This window comes from Triticum dicoccoides, chromosome 6A (assembly GCF_002162155.2).
Source record: "Triticum dicoccoides isolate Atlit2015 ecotype Zavitan chromosome 6A, WEW_v2.0, whole genome shotgun sequence".
In the NCBI taxonomy this organism is placed as follows: Eukaryota; Viridiplantae; Streptophyta; class Magnoliopsida; order Poales; family Poaceae; genus Triticum; species Triticum dicoccoides.
Window position 1 is genome coordinate 213,312,050 of NC_041390.1, and position 24,306 is coordinate 213,336,355.

Below are 24,306 nucleotides of genomic sequence, written 5' to 3' on the forward strand. Positions count from 1 at the left end.
TGTAGTTATTGGTTGGTTTAAATCCTGAGCCCCCGCCCCTCACTTTCGATCTGAGCGAGTGCTTGTCTCACTTCTGGGACGCGCCGCTGGGGGCTAGATCTAGGGTTCCTCAATCCTTGGGCTGGTGGGAAGGAAAAATTCGTGGAGATAGTCGTTCTTTTGCCCAAGTTGTGGCATCCCCCACACAGATTCCACCGCTCGATACGCTTGACAAAAGCACAATCACCATGAGGGGAGAGGGATTTGGTGCGGGGCGACATGGTCGTGGGGCTGGGCGCTTCGATCGTGGCCGGGGACGCGGCCATGGCCTTGACCACCACGTCTGGAAGCGCAAGACGGAGACGGGGGACTCGTCGACACAGAGAGCTTCGGGATCTGGAGATGCGGGATCGGAGAAGTGGGACAAGGCGGCCGCAGGCAACCAGGCTGAGCTTCTTCGCCGGGAGCGGTGGGGAGCGGACGAAGGGGACACGAACATGGTCCGCACCCATGGGAAGAACACCACTCCTCGTACGCAAGATCCTCCAGCATACCCTGGTAATATTGCTCCTCGCCCTGAACCATGTCAGATCTGTAATCTGACTGGTCATTTCACTGCTAGATGCCCGCAAGCTGTGTGTGATAGATGTAAGAAGAAAGGTCATTTGCATGTGGTATGTGCTGAGTTCCTGCCGTGGGAGTGTTTTCCTATAATGTGTGCGTTCCAAAGCAAGGGGCAGGGATTCTTCTATATTCCTGATTTTAGCATTGATAGGCAAGCTAGGGAGAGGATTTTTAACGTGATTGTTACTATAACTGAGGGGGCTGCTCCGACCAAAGATATAGAACATGAATTAAGCATCTATGTGGGACAGGGGTGGAGATGTTCTGCTAGATTTTCGCACCTCAAAAATTTGTGATGAGGATGCCTAATCCTAGGGAAGTGGATCGTGCTCTGTTTGTGGAAAATGTGAGACTAAAGCAGTGTGGAGTTTCAGTTAAGTTTTCTCCTTGGTCTGAAGATATTGAATCTGAGGGTCTGTTGGAAATTACTTGGGTTCGAATTGGGAAGATCCCTCCGAACAAGAGATGTGATAGGACGGTGGCCTATGTGGGTGGATTAGTGGGCATTACTCTTGAGGTAGATGTGTCTACTATAAATCGTTCTTCATCTGTTAGAGCCAAAATTGGATGTCGCTCTGTTGATCAGTTGCCTGCTATGGTGGAAGGTGTCCTGGGGGGGGCGTTTCTATAAGTTTACCTATGAGGTGGAAGAAGTTCTTGTCAGGAATCCTGTGATCAAAGACCCTATGGAAGTGGAAGCGAAAGATGCACCTACTAAACCTGATCAGACTCCTAAACGTAAACGAGCTGATCAGGAAAAAGAGGAAAAGCAAGCTGACTTCCCTGAGAGTAGCAGAGATGGTGCTGGTGCTCATGGGGGCAAGACCTGTCGTCTGTCACCACAAGACCATGACCTCTCAGAATCATCAGATAGTGAAAATGATACATCCCTGCTTATTGAAACACTGGCAAAAGAACATGAGATGGCTGGAGGAGGAACAACTCTGGATACCTCACGCTGGATGGTGGCTATGGAGACTGATATACATATGGCCCCGCTGGAACATGTAATTGAGCCTAAAGATGTGCAGGTAAATGATATACCCGCAACTCGTCGTTCGTTGTCTTTTGATGTTACTGGGGCTAACTCTGCTCAGGTTGTGGAGGTGAATGGTGACGTATACCCAGATCTGAAGACCTCAAGTGACCACATGGTACAGCTTCCTCTTTCTGATCACAACTATGAGATCATCCTCACACCTCCCCTTGCGCCTGAAGTGGCACTAAGATTCAGCAAGCGCAACACGTAGGGGGGACAGGAGCATATTGAAGCTAAAGCTATTAACCTGGCTCAGAAGAAGAACCTGGAAGGTAACATCAGTATATCTTGCAAGAATTCTTTCGGTGCTCTTTCTGATAAAGAATTAATGTATAGAGCCACTTGTATGGGGGTCAAAATACCTGATAATGATTTTACATGTGTGAACGTGCTTAGAGAGCTGGATAGGGTGAAAGAAGATCTAGATAGTAAAAAGAATATTGGGGACAATAATACTGATATTGAGGATGATATTTTAGTTACCAATGGACTAGGAAAATCCGTTCCTGCTAACTTGACCTGGCTTGACCAAGATGAAACTGTATTTGAACAAAAAGCCTCTGGTAAACTGAAGAATAGGAGACATAAAAAGAAATCTGCCGTTAAGCTCTCTAGGCCTGTGACTAGGAGCCAGAATAAGGCAGTATCCTCTGAAGATGTGTGTTGTAGTCCTGCATTGCCTCCTGGCAGGACTACTAGATCTTATTTTCACAAAAAACGTTCCAAATGAGAGGGCTCATTTGGAAATGTAGAGGGGTAGGCAAGAAAGGAATGGCCACCTGCCTCTCAGACATGATTAGTGACCATTCTCTGGATTTTATTGGTTTGCAAGAAACTATGAAGGAACATTTTACTCCTAAATGCATTAGGAGAATTGACCCTTTTGGTCTTTTCCATTGGGAATGGATTCCATCTGTGGGGAAGTCTGGTGGCATCTTAGGAGGAGTGAGGCAAGATACTATGGAAATCACCTCCTGTACAAAAAGGAAATATGTTTTGCAGTTAAACCTGCACGATAAGAAGAAGAAAGCTGATTGGGGCCTGCTGGTGGTCTATGGGGCAGCTCATGAGGAGTTTAAAGAGGAATTTCTAATAGAACTGGCTGCTAGTTGTAGTAGCATGATTGTGCCTTATATTGTAGGGGGTGATTTCAATGTCTTGCGCCATGGTGATGAGAAAAATAAAAAGATGCAGAATAATAGAGCTACTGACATCTTCAATTCCATCATCAATGCCTTGGCCCTGAGAGAGATTTATATCAGTGGGGGGAAATATACTTGGTCTAATAACCAAGCTCACCCTACCCTGGAAAAACTGGATTGCATCTTGATGTCTGAAGGATGGGAGGATCTGTTTCCTATGGCATCTTTCAAGAAGTTGGTTCGGGAAATCTCAGACCATAATCCTTTACTTCTCTCTGATGGAGAAGAGGGGCGTGAAGCTCCTAAGCCTCGTGAGTTTCGTTTCAACATTCCTTGGATTAAAGATGAAAATTTCCTTCCTACTGTGAGTAGGATCTGGTCGAGGAAAGTGCACTCCTCGGACCCTATTGATATCTTAAATATCAAACTTAAGAGGTTTAAGAATTACTTTAAAGGGTGGGGGTCCAACAAGTATGGTCATGACAAGAGAAGGAAAGAAGAGCTTAGGTTGGAGTTAGCCTTATTGGAAGAATTGGAAGAAAATGGCCCCCTATCCCCTGAGATGTACAGTAACAAAATGGATATTAGTATGGAACTGCATGAGCTTTTGGTGAACGAAGAGATCTTTTGGTTGCAGCAATCTCATGAAAGATGGCTGCTGAAAGGGGATCTCAATACTGACTACTATCATAAGATTGCGAACGGGCGTAAAAGGAAAAACACGATTCATTCCCTGAAAGTTGGGGATGTGGAAATAGAAGGGACTAGTAATTTGATTGCTCATGCAACAGAGTACTACAAAAACCTTTTCGGACCTGCACCCGGCAATGAGTTCCATATGGATCCTGATACTTGGACCATTAATGAAAAACTTGATGAGGAGCATAATGCTGATTTGTGTCGGGTCTTTACGGAGACTGAAGTTAAGGAAGCTCTGTTTGCTATGGCACACAATAGAGCACCCGGGCCGGACAACATTCCTGTAGAATTTTATCAGGTGTGTTGGGATATCGTGAAGGATGATATTATGCTCCTGTTTGAACACCTTCATAAAGGGGAATTGGACGTACAACGCCTTAATTATGGAGTGATTACTCTTCTCCCCAAAACCGCGGGCGCAGACAAGATTCAACAGTTCCGGCCGATTTGCCTCCTGAGATGTCCGTACAAACTTATCACTAAGGTCCTAGATAGGCGAGTTGAAAAATATGCTGATAAGCTCATAAATAGGGCCCAGAACGCTTTCATGAAAAAAAGGAACATCATGGACGGGGTGATGTCTCTGCATGAAATTCTTAACTATACTCACGTGAAAAAGAGAGTGGGGGTGATTCTGAAACTTGATTTTGAGAAGGCTTACAACAAAGTCAACTGGGATTTTATTCTTGAGTGTCATAAGCTCCGAGGCTTTAACAAAAAATGGTGCGGGTGGATTAGAAGTATCCTGCACAATGGGACTGTGAGCATTAAGTTGAATAACCAAGTTGGCCCTTACTTTCAAAGTGCGAAAGGGGTCCGGCAAGGTGACCCCCATTCCCCTTTCTTGTTCAATTTAGCTATGGACTGTTTGGCTAAAATGATTACAAATGCCCAAAAAAGTGGCCTGATAGTGGGGCTGGCCGCTGATTTAATTCCTAATGGAGTAGCAGTTCTTCAGTATGCGGATGACACCATCATATGCCTGGAGCATGACATTGACAAAGCTGTTAACTTGAAAATGCTTCTCCATATTTTTGAATTGATGTCTGGTCTTAAGGTGAACTTCCAGAAAAGTGAGATCCTCACTGTGGGAGGCGATGATAATGTGGTGAAAATGTATGCAGACCTATTTTGTTGCGAAGTGGGCAGTTTCCCCATCAAATATCTAGGGATGCCTGTCAGCTATACCAATCTTAGAAATTCAGATTGGGAATTCATTGTTACGAAATATATGAAAAAATTTGAAGCCTGGATAGGCAATGCAACTTCGATGGGGGGGAGGCTGACCTTACTGGACTCGGTAGTCACCCAACTATCCTTATATCATATGTCTATGTGGCTCATGAACAAAACTTTCATTGAGCGCTTAGACAAACACAGAAGAAAGTTTTTCTGGCAAGGCTGTAATAAGAAGAGGAGGTACCATATGGTTAGATGGGATAGGATCTGCAGATCCAGGGATAAGGGTGGCCTGGGTGTAAAGGATTTACACAAGCAGAATGTTAGTTTGATGGTCAAATGGTGGTGGAAACTAGAGACCCAAACGGGTATGTGGCAAGATATTGTTCGGGCGCGTTACTTGACTAATAAATCTGTGGCGTCGGTAAAGCCCAGATTTTCTGATTCCCCTTTTGGAAAGCCCTGCTTAAAGTCAAAGATATCTATTTGGTAGGTAGGAAAATTCGTTTGGAATCTGGTGACCTTGTTAGAGTCTGGAAAGATTCCATAAACGGGTTGAGTCCTTTTCAGACCCTCTACCCTTCGCTGTTTGAGATCTGCAATAATCAGGATTGCACTATTGATAGTTTCAAGTCTGTGGACGTCCACTCTTTCTTTAGAAGAAGACTCACCCCTGAATTATCTCGTCAATGGGAGGAAATAAACAAAATGATCAATAATATCCAGTTGAGTCAGGGTGTGGACCGGGTCTACTGGGGGCTTAATAGCAATGGCAAATTCTCCACTAAATCTGTGTATAAATGTCTTGAAAACCCTCTTAGTGGTTGCCATTATAGATGGATTTGGAGAGCCAAGATCCCTCTCAAAATCAAAATCTTCATGTGGCAACTTTCCCAGGACGCTGTGCTCACTAGACAAGTTATGAGAACGAGGAAATGGACTGGGAATCCCACATGTTCTTTCTGTAATGAGTTGGAAAACTCCCAACATCTGTTTTTTACTTGCCCTGTTGCTAAAGTGATCTGGAGATGCGTTGGGATGGTTCTGGGTACTGAGATGTGCCCGAATAGCTACTGGCAATATTTTGCTTGGTGCCACACTTTTCTTCCTGATGGACAAAAGTACTATACGGTGGGCTTGGCTGCTGCTTGCTGGGCCATGTGGCTAGCTCGAAATCGAGCTACATTCGAAAAAAAGATTATCAAAACGCCTTTTGAGATTGTTTTCTCCATGTGTTCTTTCCTACTGTACTGGACATGACTGCAGGAAGAGGAGGGCGCCAAGGAGCTGCGAAGCGGTGTTGAGATGATCAGGTCGAGCACGATGCGCATGATGGAGATGTGCAATGCGTCGAGGGTGGCGATCGGAGGAGATTGAAGGGCTGCAATACCTCGTTGGCTGGAGCTGGGCGACCGTACGATCATGTGGTGGCGTTATGGTTCTTTTGCGAATGTCTCATGTCTCGGTCTGTAGCTAAAACTTATGGGTGTTTGCCGTGGATATTCGGTGCTGTCTAGGTTTTCGCCCCATGACATTCGTTTCGATGGCGGGCGAATGTAGTGGGTTTCCTGGCAGTGCCCGGACTCGCTTTACCTCTTTCCCTCCTCCTGACATGTGTCTGAACTCTGTATTTCCGTTCATTTGCAATGGAAAGGGGTATAGCCCGGTTCGAAAAAAAAAGTTATTGGTTGGTTTGGTCTATCTGCTTGCTTCTCTCTTGATTCCCCCCCTTCCTGTATGATTATTGGTTGTTTATGTGTTTGTGTGCTTCATCTTTGTAGGGTTTGGGTCTACATCTCTATAATGATTCGTCTGCCGATGGTTTGTATATTCAGGCGGCCACAACCTCGGCGCCCCGGGCTACAACGAAAGCGGCTGTGGCGGGGATGCAACGGATGATGCTCCTGCTGCGCGTGGAGGTGGCTCATGCATCTGGTGCGCCTGGGCGGCAGTATTGAACTCTTGATGGTGCACAGGCATACGTCGTGAGGTGAGGCAGCACGAGGGCGCGAGGTCGCCCGCTTAATGGTGCTTGTGTGCAGGTTTCCATCTTGGGTGCTGGAGCTATCACGCCGCCGCCACTCCAGTCGTTGCCTCTAGCCGCTGCGAAGCTCCGCTCCTCGCAAGTCTTGCGGAGACAACTGTTGTCTCGCCCCGTTTACCCGTCGGAGCCGATCCGGTTCTTAGAGAGAGAAGGTAGCGGGGCTCATGATGGAGACCAGCTTTTCTACTCTTGGGTGTAGGTACACCCGAGTTTGGAAAAAAAAAAGAAAAACATGATTAAACAATGTAAAAAAAATCTGAAATTTTGGGACATCAAATGTTCAAGCTTTTTGCAAAAATTCAACGAAAAATAGCATCAGAGGAGCTCTCGGCAAAAAAAATCAATGTTCTAAATTTACGCACTGTTTCAGCATTGATTTTGTTTTTTGGTGAGAGCTCCTCAGATGTTGTTTTTAGCTGAAATTTTGCAAAAAGTTCAAACACTTAATGAAGCTTGTTGTCTCAAAATTCTAGATTTTATGGACCTTGTTTTATCACATTTTTCAAAGTTTTGCAAACTCGGGTGTACCTACACCCGAGAGTAGCCACAACTTTCCCCTCATGATGCCAAGGTCCATGGTCTACCTCGGTCAAGGTTGAGCTCGAGGGCGGGAGCTGGCGGTGCGCTGGGGAAACGGCGGAACGATGTTGGATAGGCAAGATCCGGATAGGAGGAATCTCCGCTGATTCCCGGGGTCGCCGTCGTGGCCGTGCCGCCGTGTGCTCCACGGCCTGGATCCTGGAGTATGCCGTCATCACGGACTCAAACGACCATTGCCCGGGCGATTCTTTGCTGTTCGCGGCGTGGTCAGTCGCCGCGACACTCTATTAGCAACTAGCTACTAATCTCAAGGAATTGCTATAGAGGAAAGGGGATCAAGAGGGAATTGCTTCAGTATTCGAATTGCAGTAGCTAGTTACAGGTTTCTCCCCTTACAAGCTGACGACAGAGCCGTTCAACCAATGGACAAGTTCCACATCCTCTCGATGACACGACATATATACTACCTAGCCCACTCGTTCGACGCGTAACACTTAGCTGGTTGCCTTCGTCTCTTCTCGGGCGGGCATTCTTCCTGGGTCGCTACTCCTGGGCCTATGGCATGTCCTGGGCCCTTAACATTCCCCCTTTCTTGGAAGGACATTGATAGGCGCCGGTGCGCCGGCCCAAAATTGGGCCGGTCGCACCCTGCCCGTTCGATGGCTCCACTCTAACCGTTCAGATCTTATCTTATGCTTCGTCCCCAACACTCCGCACCCTGCATCATATCCAGAAAAGGAGAGAGCGCACTCGTCGCGCCCATCGCATCTCCTCCGTCGGGCTTCTGCTTCACGAGACGCAACGGCCGCGTTATTCGGCGTCGTCGGCCCCGGCTGCACCAGCGCGTTGTCGCCTGCCGCCCCCCTTGTCTCACGCCCGCCCGTTGGGTGCCAGCTTCAGCTACAACTGCAGCTCTGACGCTGGCTGGTTCCAGCGCACTGGTAGTGTGGTTGTAGCAAAATCTCTGGCGTCACCGTCTCTGCATCGCCACCTCCGTCGACTAGCACTCTCGTGATCCAGCAAAACAATCTCAGTAACAAACCCCCAATCATCAATTGAAGCAAAACAATTAGCCGGTTTCAGCTAATAATAATACCGGTAGAAGCAAAAATCACAGGAAGCAAAATCCACCAGCAAAAGTTAATGTAGCAAAAACACTAACACGTTCCAGCAAAACATATAGCTGGTTCCAGCAAACCCACATTGGTTCGAATAAAAGTCACAGGAAGCAAATTCCAAAAGAAAAGTCGATGTAGCAAAAAAAAACAGCAAGTTCCAGCAAAGCATAAGGCTGGTTCCAGCAAAAATCACGACGGCCGTGGGAGGAGGGTCCGGTTCCAGCACCGGTGGACGCTGGTTCCAGCTCTACAACTCATCGGTTGCAGCTCCGCCGGTGAGGGTTGCAGCAAAAACAAATTGTCCCGTCGGCGGCAGCGGCGGGAAGCAGCAGCGGTACTTCGCGGTTCCAGCACCGCCGCCCAACGGTTGCAGCTCCACCAGGTGCGGGTTGTAGCACCGCCGTCCTGCTGCTTGTTCCCCGTCGTCGCCCATCTGCATCTCCGCGCCGGCCGCCTTGCGCACCATGAGGCGCAGCGCTCGTCCGTGGGGGAGGGGGTGAGCAGGTGTGGGGGCTGGTTCAAGCTTGCAGGGGATGGCATGATCGCTGAGGAGAGAGATGAGTGGGCAGGGGCGATGCGGTGGAGAGGAGCCGTCGGCTGTGTGGCTCCCGGAGAGCGGCCTGGTGGCGGAGATGGGGAGCATGGGAGTAGATAAGGCAGAAGGAGATAAAAAGGATGGGAAGGAGATGTAGTGCATGGGGCCCGATGGGGTACGTGGCTACGTAGAGACTACAGCACGAAGCGAGCGAGCCGGGGCGACCGGCGCAAGGTTCAGCCGGTCGTCCGGCGAGAAACGTTTCCCTTCTTGGAAACCAGCTTGTCCCCAAGCTGGCACTCGCGGAAAACGTTGCCTCAATTCTTCCAGATCTTCCCAGGTCGCCAAGGGCTTGGCTTGATCAGACCATTGTATTAGCCCTTGAGGAATAGCACGTGCTCCATCTTGACGAAAGCGTCGCTGCAACACGCAGACTGGAATAGCAAGATGTGAATCCACTGGAGGAAGTTCAAATTGCACTTGACAATGAGGACCCAACGCCTTCTTCAATTGTGAGACATGTAGCACCGGATGAATCTTACTGCTGGGAGGTAGCTGGAGACGATACGCCGATGAACCCACTCGCTCCAGTACTCTAAACGGTCCATAAAACTTGAACAATAACTTATGATGTGCACGCAGAGCAACTGAAGACTGAATGTACGGCTGCAACTTTATGAACACTGAATCACCAGGCTGGAACACTCCGTCTGAACGTTTCTTATCTGCTTGATGCTTCATGCGAGTGCGAACGCGCTCCAAGTGTTGCTGCAAGAGCTTGAGCATCAACGCACGGTCCTGAAGCCAGGTAGATAGCTCCGGCACCGAGCAAGTATCTGCATCAGAAATTCCAAACTGCCGCAGCGAATGTCCATAGAATGTTTCAAAAGGGGATTTGCCCTGCAAGGAGGAATACATACTTGTGTTGTACCAGTATTCAGCAAGTAGAAGCCACTGTGCCCACTTCGCAGGGAAAGCATGTGTAAAGCATCTGAGGAACGCCTCCAGGCATTGATTCACACATTCAGGCTGCCCATCTGTCTGAGGGTGATGAGAAGAACTCATGCGCAGTTTAACTACTGTCAAGGCATCAATTTCCCGCCAGAAACGGCTAGTGAAGATACGATCACGGCCAGTAACTATTGATTCTGGCATGCCATGAAGCTTATACACATTGTCCATGAATGCAGATTTCACTGTTGACACAGTGAATGGGTGAAGGAGACCAATAAAATGTGCATACTTGGACAGTTTGTCGACAACCACCGAAACACAATTGAAGCGGCCAGAACGAGGAAGCCCTTCCACAAAAGTCCATTGTTAACATCTGCCAATATTGTGAAGGAACTGGCAGAGGAGCAAGAAGGCCAGGATACTTAGCTCTGTCCGGTTTAGCACGCTGGCAGATCAAGCACTCATGCACAAACTTATGTACTTGAGCACTCATCCTCTTCCAGTAAAACAACTGCTTGAGTCTTCTCAATGTTATTGGCACACCGGAATGCCCTCCCAAGGGGCTATCATGGAAAGCTTTCAAGATAGTGACAGTAAGAGGGGAACTGCTGGGCAACCACAACCTCTTCTTGTACCTAATCAACCCTGCTTGTAGAGAGAAGTGATCATCAATATTGTTTTTAATTGCCAAACGAGTCAATAGCTCCTGTGCCTCTTGGCTGTCCTGATAGGTTGCCACTACATCCTGGAGCCAAAGAGGTTGTTGACAAGTTACGACCAGTAGTTCAGCATCAGGATGAGGCATACGAGATAATGCATCAGCTACACGATTTTCACTGCCTTCCTTGTACTTGATCTTAAATTGCAATCCCAACAGCTTAGTGAAAACTTTTTGCTGCCAGGGTGTGTGCAAGCGCTGATCCTCAAGATGAGCTAGACTGCAGTGATCCGTCAGTATTAAGAACTCAACATGTTGCAAATATGCACGCCACTGTTCCACAGCTAGTAGAATCGCCATATATTCCTTTTCATATGTGGATAGGCCCCTGGTACGTGGTCCTAACCCCTTACTGACAAACGCAATTGGATGGCCTTGCTGAATCAACACTGCCCCACACCAGTATCGCTTGCATCAGTTTCTACTGTAAATTTAAGACAGAAATTAGGCAACGCAAGTACAGGTGCAGATGTAACTGCTTTCTTCAGAACATCAAAAGCTGTCTGTGTTGTTGCTGTCCGCACGAACGACACATTCTTCCGCGGCAATTGGGTTAATGGTTGACTAATCACACCATAGTTACGGACAAATTTGCGATAGTACCCAGATAGTCCAAGAAACCCATGGAGCTCCTTGACAGATTGGGGCACTAGCCAGTTCAACACATCTCGCACCTTGGCTGGGTCTGTCGACACTCCCTGACCACTGACCACAAATCCCAGATAGGAAATGCTACGCTGAGCAAATGCACACTTCTTCTCGTTAACCCTCCACTAATGCTGCTTCAACAATTGTAGTACTTGTCTGAGATGTTTAACATGATCCTGAAGGGTCGCACTAAATACAAAAATATCATCAAAAAATACTACAACGCAGACTCTCAGTACAGGGGCTAGTGTCTCATTCATTTCACACTGAAAAGTAGGCGGTCCACCCGTTAAGCCAAAGGAAACCACATTGAACTCATAGTGGCCATTGTGAGTGTGAAATGTTGTTTTATACTCTTCACCAGGAGCCAACCGTATCTGATGGTAGCCAGCACGCAAGTCTAACTTGGAAAACCAGGAGGCACCAGATAGTTCATCAAGTAGTTCATCGATCACAGGTAGTGGGTACTTTTGAGTGTGAGCATATTCAACTATCTGTAATCAACGCATAGATGCCATGTCCCATCTTTTTTCCTGACCAAAATAATGGGAGAAGCAAATGGACTCGTGCTTGGAGAAATAACACCAGATGCTAGCATTTCTTTCACTTGTTTTTCAATTTCCGTCTTGAGTTTAGGAGAGTAACAATACGGTCTGATATTGACTGGTTGAGCACCTTCCATCAATGGAATTTTATGATCACACGAGCGACGAGGAGGCAAACCAGTGGGTGGTTCAAACACCTGTGCAAAGGAATCAATAACTTGTTGTATCTCCTCAGGCACCTCACCCAGGACTGTCACTTTTGTGTCAGATGTTCCTTAAATTAACTGAATTTCTACAACAGTAAAATCACATTCAGAAGGAAGATCACCTTGCAGAAACACTCTACTGCCTCTACAATCAAAAGACAACCATTTCTTCATCCAATTGACACTCATAGTCCCCTGAGCTGACAGCCAATCCATGCCAATTATGCCATCATAGTGCTGCAGAGATAACACCTTGAAATCTATCACAAATTTATGTCCTCCCACTAACCAGCCACATTTTGGAACCCATTTGGTACATAATAATTGACCCCCTCCTGCAATTCTGACCCTCTAAGCTTTACTCAACTGCTGCTGCCCTGCCATAACCGCTGCCAGCCTCTCACTAAGGAAGGAGTGAGAGCTGCCAGAATCCAAGAGAAACACAGCTTCCTGCCCTGCAACCTAACAATGCAGCTTAATAGCATTGGTAGCCAGATCAGCTGACTGAGTTTCAGCAGATAACACCATCAAATCTACCTCACTGTCATCAGAATCTGCAGTATCACCAGCACAAAATTCCAAGAGCTCTTGCACCACATGAAGTTGAACTGTGGTGTTACATTTGTGGTCCCGGCCTCATTTTTCACCATAGATGTAGCACAAACCTTTGTCCCTTCTATATGCTTTAAGAGTTGCTAGCTTGTCATCAAAAGGAGAAGTCACTCATTGTGAATCGGTATGTTTTGCTTCTGCTAGTGTCTTGTATTCAGATTGTTGCTTATACTGTCTAACTAGAGCAGAATAACTGGAGCGCTTGTTGAGTTGTCTTTGGGTGAGTTCAGGTTCACTGTCACCCACCTCCTCATGTACAACAACAATGGAATATGATGTATCCAAATCATGGGGGGCGTTGAACAGCCACCACCATGCGCACATTGAATTTTAATCCATCCACAAACCTAGTGGGTGTAGTGCAGCATATCTGGTTCAGGCTCGTACGCGGATAGATGATCCATAAGTTCAGAGAACTGCTTGATATACTCTTCTATAGCTCCAGTCTGATGCAAACGATACAATTTACACACTATGTTTGGTGCCGATTCCGGCCAAACCGATTGAGCACAGCAGCACAAAATTCTTCCCAAGAGGATCGTACAAACTTGTGTTGTACAGAAGAAAGCCAATGCACTGCCGGCCCTTCAAACTGCATCGCGGCCACTGCAATCCACAAATCAGGATTGGTGTCGAACATGTCAAAATAATCCTCGCACAGAGTCTGCCACAACTTTGGATTTTCTCCATCAAACCTCAGAAAATCGACCGATGGTAGTTTCCCATGCCCAGAATGTCCCGACGAAGACGATGAATCACTCCGACGCTCGCGATTCAGCAAACTGGAGAAGGAAGATGTTCGGCGGGGTAATTCTGCTGTACCTCGAGATGGAGGTGGAATGTACGATGCAGATGTTCATGTACCCCGAACTTGCGTGGATGCACGAAGCCCCGTGACGCCTGCATCTGGCGGCCCCTTCGGCGAGCGCTCGCACCCCTCCATCTCTCTAGTGCGGAAGGAGGTGCCCTTGGCGATGCGCAGGTCCTGGATCTGCTTGAGTAGCTCCGCCTCGGCGCCATTGGTGTACGCCTGGAGGTCATTGACGACCGTCTCCATCGCCGCCTCGACGGCCTTATCGACCACCGCTCCAACAGAGCGCGACACCGCTGCCTCCACTGCGCTCCCCACGATCTTCACAATAAGCGCGTCGAGCTCTTTCTGGTGGCGGAGATGAGCCACCTCGCTTGCCTGAGTAATCGTCTCATAAATCGCCTCGCCCTCAGGCGTTAGGTGATCCATTAGTTCCTGTCGCCGGCGCGCCGCTGCTGCCGCCAGCCGCGTGTCGTGAGTATTCTCCAGCGTGGATGAGGAATTTTTGGCTCTGAGTACCAATTGTTAGCAACTAGCTACTAACCTCAAGGAATTGCTTTGGAGGAAAGGGGATCAAGAGGGAATTGCTTCAGTATTCGAATTGCAGTAGCTAGTTACAGGTTTCTCCCCTTACAAGCTGACGGCAGAGCCGTTCAACCAATGGCCGAGTTCCACATCCTCTTGATGATGCGACATATATACTACCTAGCCCACTTGTTCGACGCGTAACACTTAGCTGGTTGCCTTCGTCTCTTCTCGGGCTAGCATTCTTCCTGGGTCGCTACTCCTGGGCCTGTGGCATGTCCTGGGCCCTTAACACACTCAACTTTGCGGATTCGACGTCCGGTGTCCGCTATCGGGCTCTACGCCGGCGACCATGAGGCGGCGGGGCATTCGTCGGGCCCTGGGCATGCTGGCGCACGCGTTCTCGCCGACTAATTAATGGGCGATTCTACCTGGACGCATTGGAGGCGTGGGTGCTCAGCGGCTTCGTGTTGCGTGCGTCACTGGACGCGGCTGTCGATTAGGGATCGGTGGCGGGTGCACGAGATGGACGACCTGCTCCGGTTTGGCTACTCGGTGGAGAATGACAATCATGCGCGGATGCGCCTGACTATGACGTCGCGGGAGCTGACCAACGACGACGTCGTCACGGGACCCAGAGCCTGTACGAGAGCAACTCAAACTTCAAGGTCGTCGCGCCGCCGGCGACGAGCTGCAGGGAAATCCACAGCGGGTCTGCGGGCTTGGCTGGCGTAGCGCGCACAAGCGTTTGTGTGGGTAGTTTCTCATCGATGGGCGACCTTTTTTTCCAAACTTTGTGAGCAATTAAACACTGGTCACTGGGTGTGGAAGATAGGGTATATTATATAACAATATATATATATAGGAAAAATCACTACTACCATCGGTAGTAGTTACCCCCATGCCCAATGCCGTTTGATCTCGTCTCTGATGGCGCTTTGATTAACGGGTTTGGTTCTGGAACTTTTTTTCTCTCCACCCGATAAAGTAATCAACCGTGTAGTTCCTATTTTCATGCATGGATATAACTATGTCACGTCCAATAGACACCTAACAAATCTGGCCGCCGGCAAGCAGTACGTTCTATGGCAGCTCACCATATTAGAAAAAGAGATCCGATACTTACGTGAATCAAATTTTGTTGCGGCCGTGTTGGCAATCCCAGCCGACTGGGATTATGAGCGTCGATGCATGTTACAAAGTATTCATCCGGCGGACAAAATCTTTCAAACTTTTCCTGATTGTTTTTTCAATCTAACTGAATTCTTCGATCAGCAGCCATGGCCGATGTCAACCATGCATATACCCCTCCATGCATCAAAATTTCAGGACCTTATGCATGGCGCACCATCGTGGAGTCGTTGCCGCCGACGACACTGCCGTCGTCGAGTTGCGTCCTCCACCAACGACACAGCCACCGTTGAGTTGCGGGCTCCGCCGCGGCGGCCGTTGAAGAGCTCACCGTTGCTGGATCATCCCCATGTTGTCAAATGTTCCAAAACTATCACTACGTTCAGCACTGCTGTGAATTCCAATCCAGATCTCATGTTATAGATCAGTATATGTACATGCATGGACATGCATCATCACTTCGTGTTAAACTTGTTGGGGAACGTAGCAGAAATTCAAAATTTTCCTACGTATCACCAAGATCAATCTATGGAGTCATCTAGCAACGAGGGAGGAGTGGATCTACATACCCTTGTAGATCGCGCGCGGAAGCATTCAAGAGAACGGGGTTGATGGAGTCGTACTCGTCGTGATCCAAATCACCGATGATCCTAGCGCCGAACAGACGGCACCTCCGCGTTCAACACACGTACGGAGCAGCGACGTCTCCTCCTTCTTGATCCAGCAAGGGGGAAGGAGAGGTTGATGGAGATCCAGCAGCACAACGGCGTGGTGGTGGAAGTAGCGGGATTCCAACAGGGCTTCGCCAAGAGCTGCGGGAGGAGGAAGATGTGTCATGGGAGGGAGAGGGAGGCGCCAGGGCTTAGGTTAGGTTGCCCTCCCTTCCCCCCACTATATATAGGGCCAAGGGAGAGGGGGGAGGGCGCAGCCTTGCCCCTTCCTCCAAGGAAGGGTGCGGCCAAAGGGGGGAGGAGTCCATCCTCCCCAAGGCACCTCAGAGGTGCCTTCCCCCTTTAGGACTCTCCCCTCCTCTTGTCCCTTTGGCGCATGGGCCTCTTGGGGCTGGTGCCCTTGGCCATGTAGGCCAAGGCGCACCCCCTACAGCCCATGTGCCCCCCCAGGGCAGGTGGCCCCACCCGGTGGACCCCCGGGACTCTTCCGGTGGTCCCGGTACAATATCGGTGACCCCGAAACTTGTCCCGATGGCCGAAATAGCACTTCATATATATAATTATTTATCTCCGGACCATTCCGGAACTCCTCATGACGTCCGGGATCTCATCCGGGACTCCGAACAACTTTCGGGTTACCGCATACTAATATCTCTATAACCCTAGCATCACCGAACCTTAAGTGTGTAGACCCTATGGGTTCGGGAGACATGCAGACATGACCGAGATGACTCTCCGGTCAATAACCAACAGCGGGATCTGGATACCCATGTTGGCTCCCACATGTTCCATGATGATCTCATCGGATGAACCACGATGTCAAGGACTTAATCAATCCCGTATACAATTCCCTTTGTCTAGCGGTACGATACTTGCCCGAGATTCGATCGTCGGTATCCCGATACCTTGTTCAATCTCGTTACCGGCAAGTCTCTTTACTCGTTCCGTAACACATCATCCCGTGATCAACTCCTTGATCACATTGTGCACATTATGATGATGTCCTACCGAGTGGGCCCAGAGATACCTCTCCGTCACACGGAGTGACAAATCCCAGTCTCGATTCGTGCCAACCCAACAGACACTTTCGGAGATACCTGTAGTGTACCTTTATAGCCACCCAGTTACGTTGTGACGTTTGGCACACCCAAAGCACTCCTACGGTATCCGGGAGTTGCACAATCTCATGGTCTAAGGAAATGATACTTGACATTAGAAAAGCTTTAGCATACGAACTACATGATCTTTGTGCTAGGCTTAGGATTGGGTCTTGTCCATCACATCATTCTCCTAATGATGTGATCCCGTTATCAATGTCATCCAATGTCCATGGTCAGGAAACCGTAACCATCTATTGATCAACGAGCTAGTCAACTAGAGGCTTACTAGGGACATGGTGTTGTCTATGTATCCACACATGTATCTGAGTTTCCTATCAATACAATTCTAGCATGGATAATAAACGATTATCATGAACAAGGAAATATAATAATAACTAATTTATTATTGCCTCTAGGGCATATTTCCAACAGTCTCCCACTTGCACTAGAGCCAATAATCTAGTTCACATCGTCATGTGATTAACACTCAAGGTCACATCCCCATGTGACTAACACCCAAAAAGTTTACTAAAGTCATTAATCTAGTTCACATCACTATGTGATTAACACTCAATGAGTTCTGGGTTTGATCATGTTGCTTGTGAGAGAGGTTATAGTCAACGGGTCTGAACCTTTCAGATCTGTGTGTGCTTTACAAATCTCTATGTCATCTCCTAGATGCAGCTACCACGTTCTATTTGGAGCTATTCCAAATAACTGTTCTACTTGGAGCTATTCTAAATTGTTGCTCCATTATACGTATCCGGTATCTCTAATCAGAGCTATCTGGATAGGTGTTAAGCTTGCATCGGCGTAACCCTTTACGACGAACTCTTTTACCACCTCCATAATCGAGAAAATTCCTTAGTCCACTAGTTACTAAGGATAACTTTGACCGCTGTCTGTGATCCATTCTTGGATCACTCTTGTACCCCTTGACTAACTCATGGCAAGGCACACTTCAGGTGCGGTACACAGCATAGCATACTGTAGAGCCTATGTCTTAAGCATAGGGGACGATCTTCGTCCTTTCTCTCTATTCTGCCGTGGTCGAGCTTTAAGTCTTAACTTCATACCTTACAACTCAGGCAAGAACTCCTTCTTTGACTGATCCATCTTGAACACCTTCAAGATCATGTCAAGGTATGTGCTCATTTGAAAGTACCATTAAGCGTTTTGATCTATCCTTATAAATCTTGATGCTCAATGTTCAAGTAGCTTGATCCAGGCTTTCCAAATAACCCTATATGCTTTCCAGAAATTCTACGTCATTTCTGATCCATAATATGTCAACAACATATACTCATCAGAAATTCTATAATGCTCCCACTCACTTCTTTGGAAATACAAGTTTCTCATAAACTTTGTATAAACCCAAAATCTTTGATCATCTCATCAAAGCATACACTCCAACTCCGAGATGCTTACTCCAGTCCTTAGAAGGATTGCTGGAGCTTTGCATACTTATTAGCATCTTTCAGGATTGACAAAACCTTCCGGTTGTATCACATACAACCTTTCCTCAAAAATCATCGAGGAAACAATGTTTTGACATCCTATCTGCAAGATTTCATAAATAATGCAGTAATCGCTAATATAATTCCAACAGACTCTTAGCATCGCTACGAGTGAGAAAGTCTCACCGTAGTCAACTCCTTGAACTTGTCGGAAACTTCTTAACGACAAGTCGAGCTTTCTTAATGGTGACATTTACCATCATTGTCCGTCTTCCTTTTAAAATCCATCTGCACTCAACAGCCTTACGACCATCGAGCTGTTCTGCCAAAGTCTACACTTTGTTTTCATACATGGATCCTCTCTCGGATTTTATGGCCTCGAGCCATTTATCGGAATCTGGGCCCACCACCGCTTCTCCATATCTCGTAGGTTTATTGTTGTCTAGCAACATAACTTCCAAGACAGGATTACGTACCACTCTGAAGTAGCACGTATCCTTGTCATCCCACGAGGTTTGGTAGTGACTTGATCTGAAGTTTCATGATCACTATCATAAGCTTCCACTTCAATTGATGTAGGTGCCACAGGAACAACTTCCTGTGCCCTGCTACACACTAGTTGAAGAGACGGTTCAATAACCTCATCAAGTCTCCACCATCCTCCCACTCAATTCTTTCAAGAGAAACTTTTCCTCGAGAAAGGACCCGATTCTAGAAACAATCCCTTATTGCTTTCGGATCTGAGACAGGAGGTATACCCAACTGTTTTTGGGTGTCCTATGAAGATGTATTTATCCGCTTTGGGTTCGAGCTTATCGGCCTGAAACTTTTTCACATAAGCATTGCAGCCCCAAACCTTTAAGAAATGACAGCTTAGGTTTCTCTAAACCATAGTTCATACAGTGTCATCTCATCGGAATTACGTGGTGCCCTATTTAAAGTGAATGTGGTTGTCTCTAATGCCTAACCCATAAACTATTGTGGTAATTCGATAAGAGACATCATGGTATGCATCATATCCAATAGGATGCAGTTATGATGGTCGGACACACCATCACACTATGGTGTTCCAGGCTATATTAGTTGTGAAACAATTTCCACAATGTCTTAATTCTGTGCCAAACTCGTAATTCAGATATTCATCTCTATGATCATATCATAGATCTTCTATCCTCTTGTCACGACATTCTTTCAACTTCACCCTGAAATTACTTGAACCTTTCAATAATTCAGACACGTGATTCATCAAGTAAATATACTCAACATCTACTCAAATCATCTGTGAAGTAAGAACATAACGATATCCACTACACGCCTAAGCACTCATTGGACTGCATACATCAAAATGTATTACTTCCAACAAGTTGCTTTCTAGTTCCATTTTACTGAAAACGAGGCTTTCAGTCATCTTGCCCATGTGGTATGATTTGCATGTCTCAAGTGATTCAAAATCAAGTGAGTCCAAACGGTCCATTTGCATGGAGTTTCTTCATGCATATACACCAATAGACATGGTACGCATGTCTCAAACTTTTCAAAAATGAGTGAGCCCAAAGATCCATCAACATGGAGCTTCTTCATGCGTTTTATACCGATATGACTTAAGTGGCAGTGCCACAAGTAGGTGGTACTATCATTACTATCTTTTGGCATGAACATGTGTATCACTATGATCGAGATTCAATAAACCATTCATTTTAGGTGTAAGACCATTGAAGGTATTATTCAAATAAACAGAGTAACCATTATTCTCCTTAAATGAATAACCGTATTGCGATAGACATAATCCAATCATGTCTATGCTCAACGCAAACACCAAATAACAATTATTTAGGTTTTAATACCAATCTCGATGGTAGAGGGAGCGTGCGATGCTTGATCATATCAACCTTGGAAACACTTCCAACACATATCGTCAGCTCACCTTTAGCTAGTCTCCGTTTTATTCCGTAGCTTTTATTTCGAGTTACTAACACTTAGCAACCGAACTGGTATCTAATACCCTGGTGCTACTAGGAGTACTAGTAAAGTACACATTAACACAATGTATATCCAATATACTTCTATCGACTTTGCCAGCCTTCTCATCTACCAAGTATCTAGGGTAATTCTGCTCCAGTGGCTATTCCCCTTATTACAGAAGCACTTAGTCTCGGGTTTGGGTTCAACCTTGGGTTTCTTCACTAGAGCAGCAGCTGATTTGCCGTTTCATGAAGCACCCCTTTTTGCCCTTGCCCTTCTTGAAACTAGTGGTTTCACCAACCATCAACAATTGATGCTTCTTCTTGATTTCTACTTTTGTGGTGTCAAACATCGCAAATATCTCAAGGATCATCATATATGTCCGTGATGTATTATAGTTCATCACGAAGCTCTAGCAGCTTGGTGGTAATAACTTTGGAGAAACATCACTGTCTCATCTGGAAGATCAACTCCCACTCGATTCAAATGATTGTTGTACTCAGACAATCTGAGCACAAGCTCAACAATTGAGTTTTTCTCCTTAGTTTGTAGGCTAAGAAAATCGTCGAAGGTCTTATACCTCTTGACGTGGGCACGAGCCTGAAATCCCAATTTCAGCCCTCGAAACATCTCATATGTTTCGCGACGTTTCAAAAACCGTCTTCGGTGCCTCAACTCTAAACCGTTTAACTGAACTATCATGTAGTTATCAAAATGTGTATGTCAGATGTTCGCAACATCCACAGACGACGTTCGAGGTTCAGCACACTGAGCGGTGCATTAAGGACATAAGCCTTCTATGAAGCAATGAGGACAAACCTCAGTTTACGGACCTAGTCCGCATAATTACTACTATCAACTTTCAACTAAATTTTCTCTAGGAACATATCTAAAAAGTAGAACTGAAGCGCGAGCTACGACATAATTTGCGAAGATCTTTTGACTATGTTCAGGATAATTAAGTTCATCTTATGAACTCCCACTCAGATAGACATCCCTCTAGTCATCTAAGTGATTACATGATCCGAGTCAACTAGGCCGTGTCCGATCATCACGTGAGATGGACTAGTCATCATCGGTGAACATCTTCATGTTGATCGTATCTACCATACGACTCATGCTCGACCTTTCGGTCTTCTGTGTTCCGAGGCCATGTCTATACACATGCTAGGCTCGTCAAGTGAACCTAAGTGTTTGCATGTGTAAATCTGTCTTACACCCGTTGTATGTGAACGTTTGAATCAAACACCCGATCATCACGTGGTGCATTGAAACAACGAACTGTCGCAACGGTGCACAGTTAGGGGGAGCACTTTCTTGAAATTTTTATGAGGGATCATCTTATTTACTACCGTTGTTCTAAGTAAACAAGATGTATAAACATGATAAACATCACATGCAATCAAATAATAGTGACATGATATGGCCAATATCATATAGCTCCTTTGATCTCCATCTTGGGGCTCCATGATCATCTTGTCACCGGCATGACACCATGATCTCCATCATCATGATCTCCATCATCGTGTCTCCATGAAGTTGTCACGTCATCTATTACTTCTACTACTACAGCTAACGGTTAGCAATAAAGTAAAGTAATTACATGACGTTTATGTTGACACGCAGGTCATAAATAAATTAAGACAACTCCTATGGCTCCTGCCGGTTGTCATACTCATCGACATGCAAGTCGTGATTCCTATTACAAGAACATGATCAATCTCATACATCACATATATCATTCATCACATCCTTTTGGCCATATCACATCACATAGCATACCCTGCAAAAACAAGTTAGACGTCCTCTAATTGTTGTTTGCATGTTTTACGTGGCTGCTATGGGTTTCTAGCAAGAACGTTTCTTACCTACGCAAAAACCACAACGTGATATGCCAATTGCTATTTACCCTTCATAAGGACCCTTTTCATCGAATCCGATCCGACTAAAGTGGGAGAGACAAACACCCGCCAGCCACCTAATGCAACTAGTGCATGTCAGTCGGTGGAACCGGTCTCACGTAAGCATACGTGTAAGGTTGGTCCGGGCCGCTTCATCCCACGATGCCGCCGAATCAAGATAAGACTATTAACGACAAGCATATTGAACAAAATCAACGCCCACAACTACTTTGTGTTCTACTCGTGCATAGAAACTACGCATAGACCTAGCTCATGATGCCACTGTTGGGGAACGTAGCAGAAATTCAAAATTTTCCTACGTGTCACCAAGATCAATCTATGGAGTCATCTAGCAACGAGGGAGGAGTGGATCTACATACCCTTGTAGATCACGCGCGGAAGCATTCAAGAGAACGGGGTTGATGGAGTCGTACTCGTCGTGATCCAAATCACCGATGATCCTAGCGCCGAACGGACGGCACCTCCGCGTTCAACACACGTACGGAGCAGCGACGTCTCCTCCTTCTTGATCCAGCAAGGGGGAAGGAGAGGTTGATGGAGATCCAGCAGCACAACGGCGTGGTGGTGGAAGTAGCGGGATTCTAACAGGGCTTCGCCAAGCGCTGCGGGAGGAGGGAGATGTGTCATGGGAGGGAGAGGGAGGCGCCAGGGCTTAGGTTAGGTTGCCCTCCCTTCCCCCCACTATATATAGGGCCAAGGGAGAGGGGGGAGGGCGCAACCTTGCCCCTTCCTCCAAGGAAGGGTGCGGCCAAAGGGGGAAGGAGTCCATCCTCCCCAAGGCACCTCGGAGGTGCCTTCCCCCTTTAGGATTCTCCCCTCCTCTTGTCCCTTTGGTGCATGGGCCTCTTGGGGCTGGTGCCCTTGGCCCATGTAGGCCAAGGTGCACCCCCTACAGCCCATGTGGCCCCCCGGGGCAGGTGGCCCCACCCAGTGGACCCCCGGGACCCTTTCGGTGGTCCCGGTACAATACCGGTGACCCCGAAACTTGTCCCGATGGCCGAAATAGCACTTCCTATATATAATTCTTTACCTCCGGACCATTCCGGAACTCCTCATGACGTCCGGGATCTCATCCGGGACTTCGAACAACTTTCAGGTTACCGCATACTAATATCTCTATAACCCTAGCGTCACCGAACCTTAAGTGTGTAGACCCTACGGGTTCGAGAGACATGCAGACATGACCGAGATGACTCTCCGGTCAATAACCAACAGCGGGATCTGGATACCCATGTTGGCTCCCACATGTTCCATGATGATCTCATCGGATGAACCACGATGTCAAGGATTTAATCAATCCCGTATACAATTCCCTTTGTCTAGCAGTACGATACTTGCCCGAGATTCGATCATCGGTATCCCGATACCTTGTTCAATCTCGTTACCGGTAAGTCTCTTTACTCGTTCCGTAACACATCATCCCGTGATCAACTCCTTGATCACATTGTGCACATTATGATGATGTCCTACCGAGTGGGCCCAGAGATACCTCTCCGTCACACGGAGTGACAAATCCCAGTCTCGATTCGTGCCAACCCAACAGACACTTTCGGAGATACCTGTAGTGTACCTTTATAGCCACCCAGTTACGTTGTGACGTTTGGCACACCCAAAGCACTCCTACGGTATCCGGGAGTTGCACAATCTCATGGTCTAAGGAAATGATACTTGACATTAGAAAAGCTTTAGCATACGAACTACATGATCTTTGTGCTAGGCTTAGGATTGGGTCTTGTCCATCACATCATTCTCCTAATGATGTGATCTCGTTATCAATGTCATCCAATGTCCATGGTCAGGAAATCGTAACCATCTATTGATCAACGAGCTAGTCAACTAGAGGCTTACTAGGGACATGGTGTTGTCTATGTATCCACACATGTATCTGAGTTTCCTATCAATACAGTTCTAGCATGGATAATAAACGATTATCATGAACAAGGAAATATAATAATAACTAATTTATTATTGCCTCTAGGGCATATTTCCAACAAAACTTGTATCCCATGTTGTTTTTAGCAGTCATGTTCTAGCTAGCACATGCAATTGCATGAAGATGCCATATCTTGATGGATTTTTCATTTTGCAATCTTGTATTTGTACATGAAAATAATAATATAATAAACACATCCATACTCTTGTACA

The 24,306-nt window shown here is 46.8% G+C and overlaps 1 protein-coding gene across 1 annotated transcript; it reads right to left on the reverse strand.

The window, feature by feature from the left end:
* Positions 1-11,659: 11,659 nt before the first annotated feature.
* Positions 11,660-14,136, reverse strand: LOC119316626. Its single transcript, XM_037590991.1, has one exon. The coding sequence runs from the start codon at positions 13,820-13,822 to the stop codon at positions 13,439-13,441; it is 384 nt and encodes a 127-aa protein (XP_037446888.1). The 5' UTR covers positions 13,823-14,136; the 3' UTR covers positions 11,660-13,438.
* Between the last annotated feature and the right edge of the window lie 10,170 nt (positions 14,137-24,306).

What these genes read in the sequence shown, in the direction of transcription:
- LOC119316626 (XM_037590991.1), bottom strand. Translation starts at nt 13,822, where the DNA reads ATGGATCACCTAACGCCTGAGGGCGAGGCGATTTATGAGACGATTACT.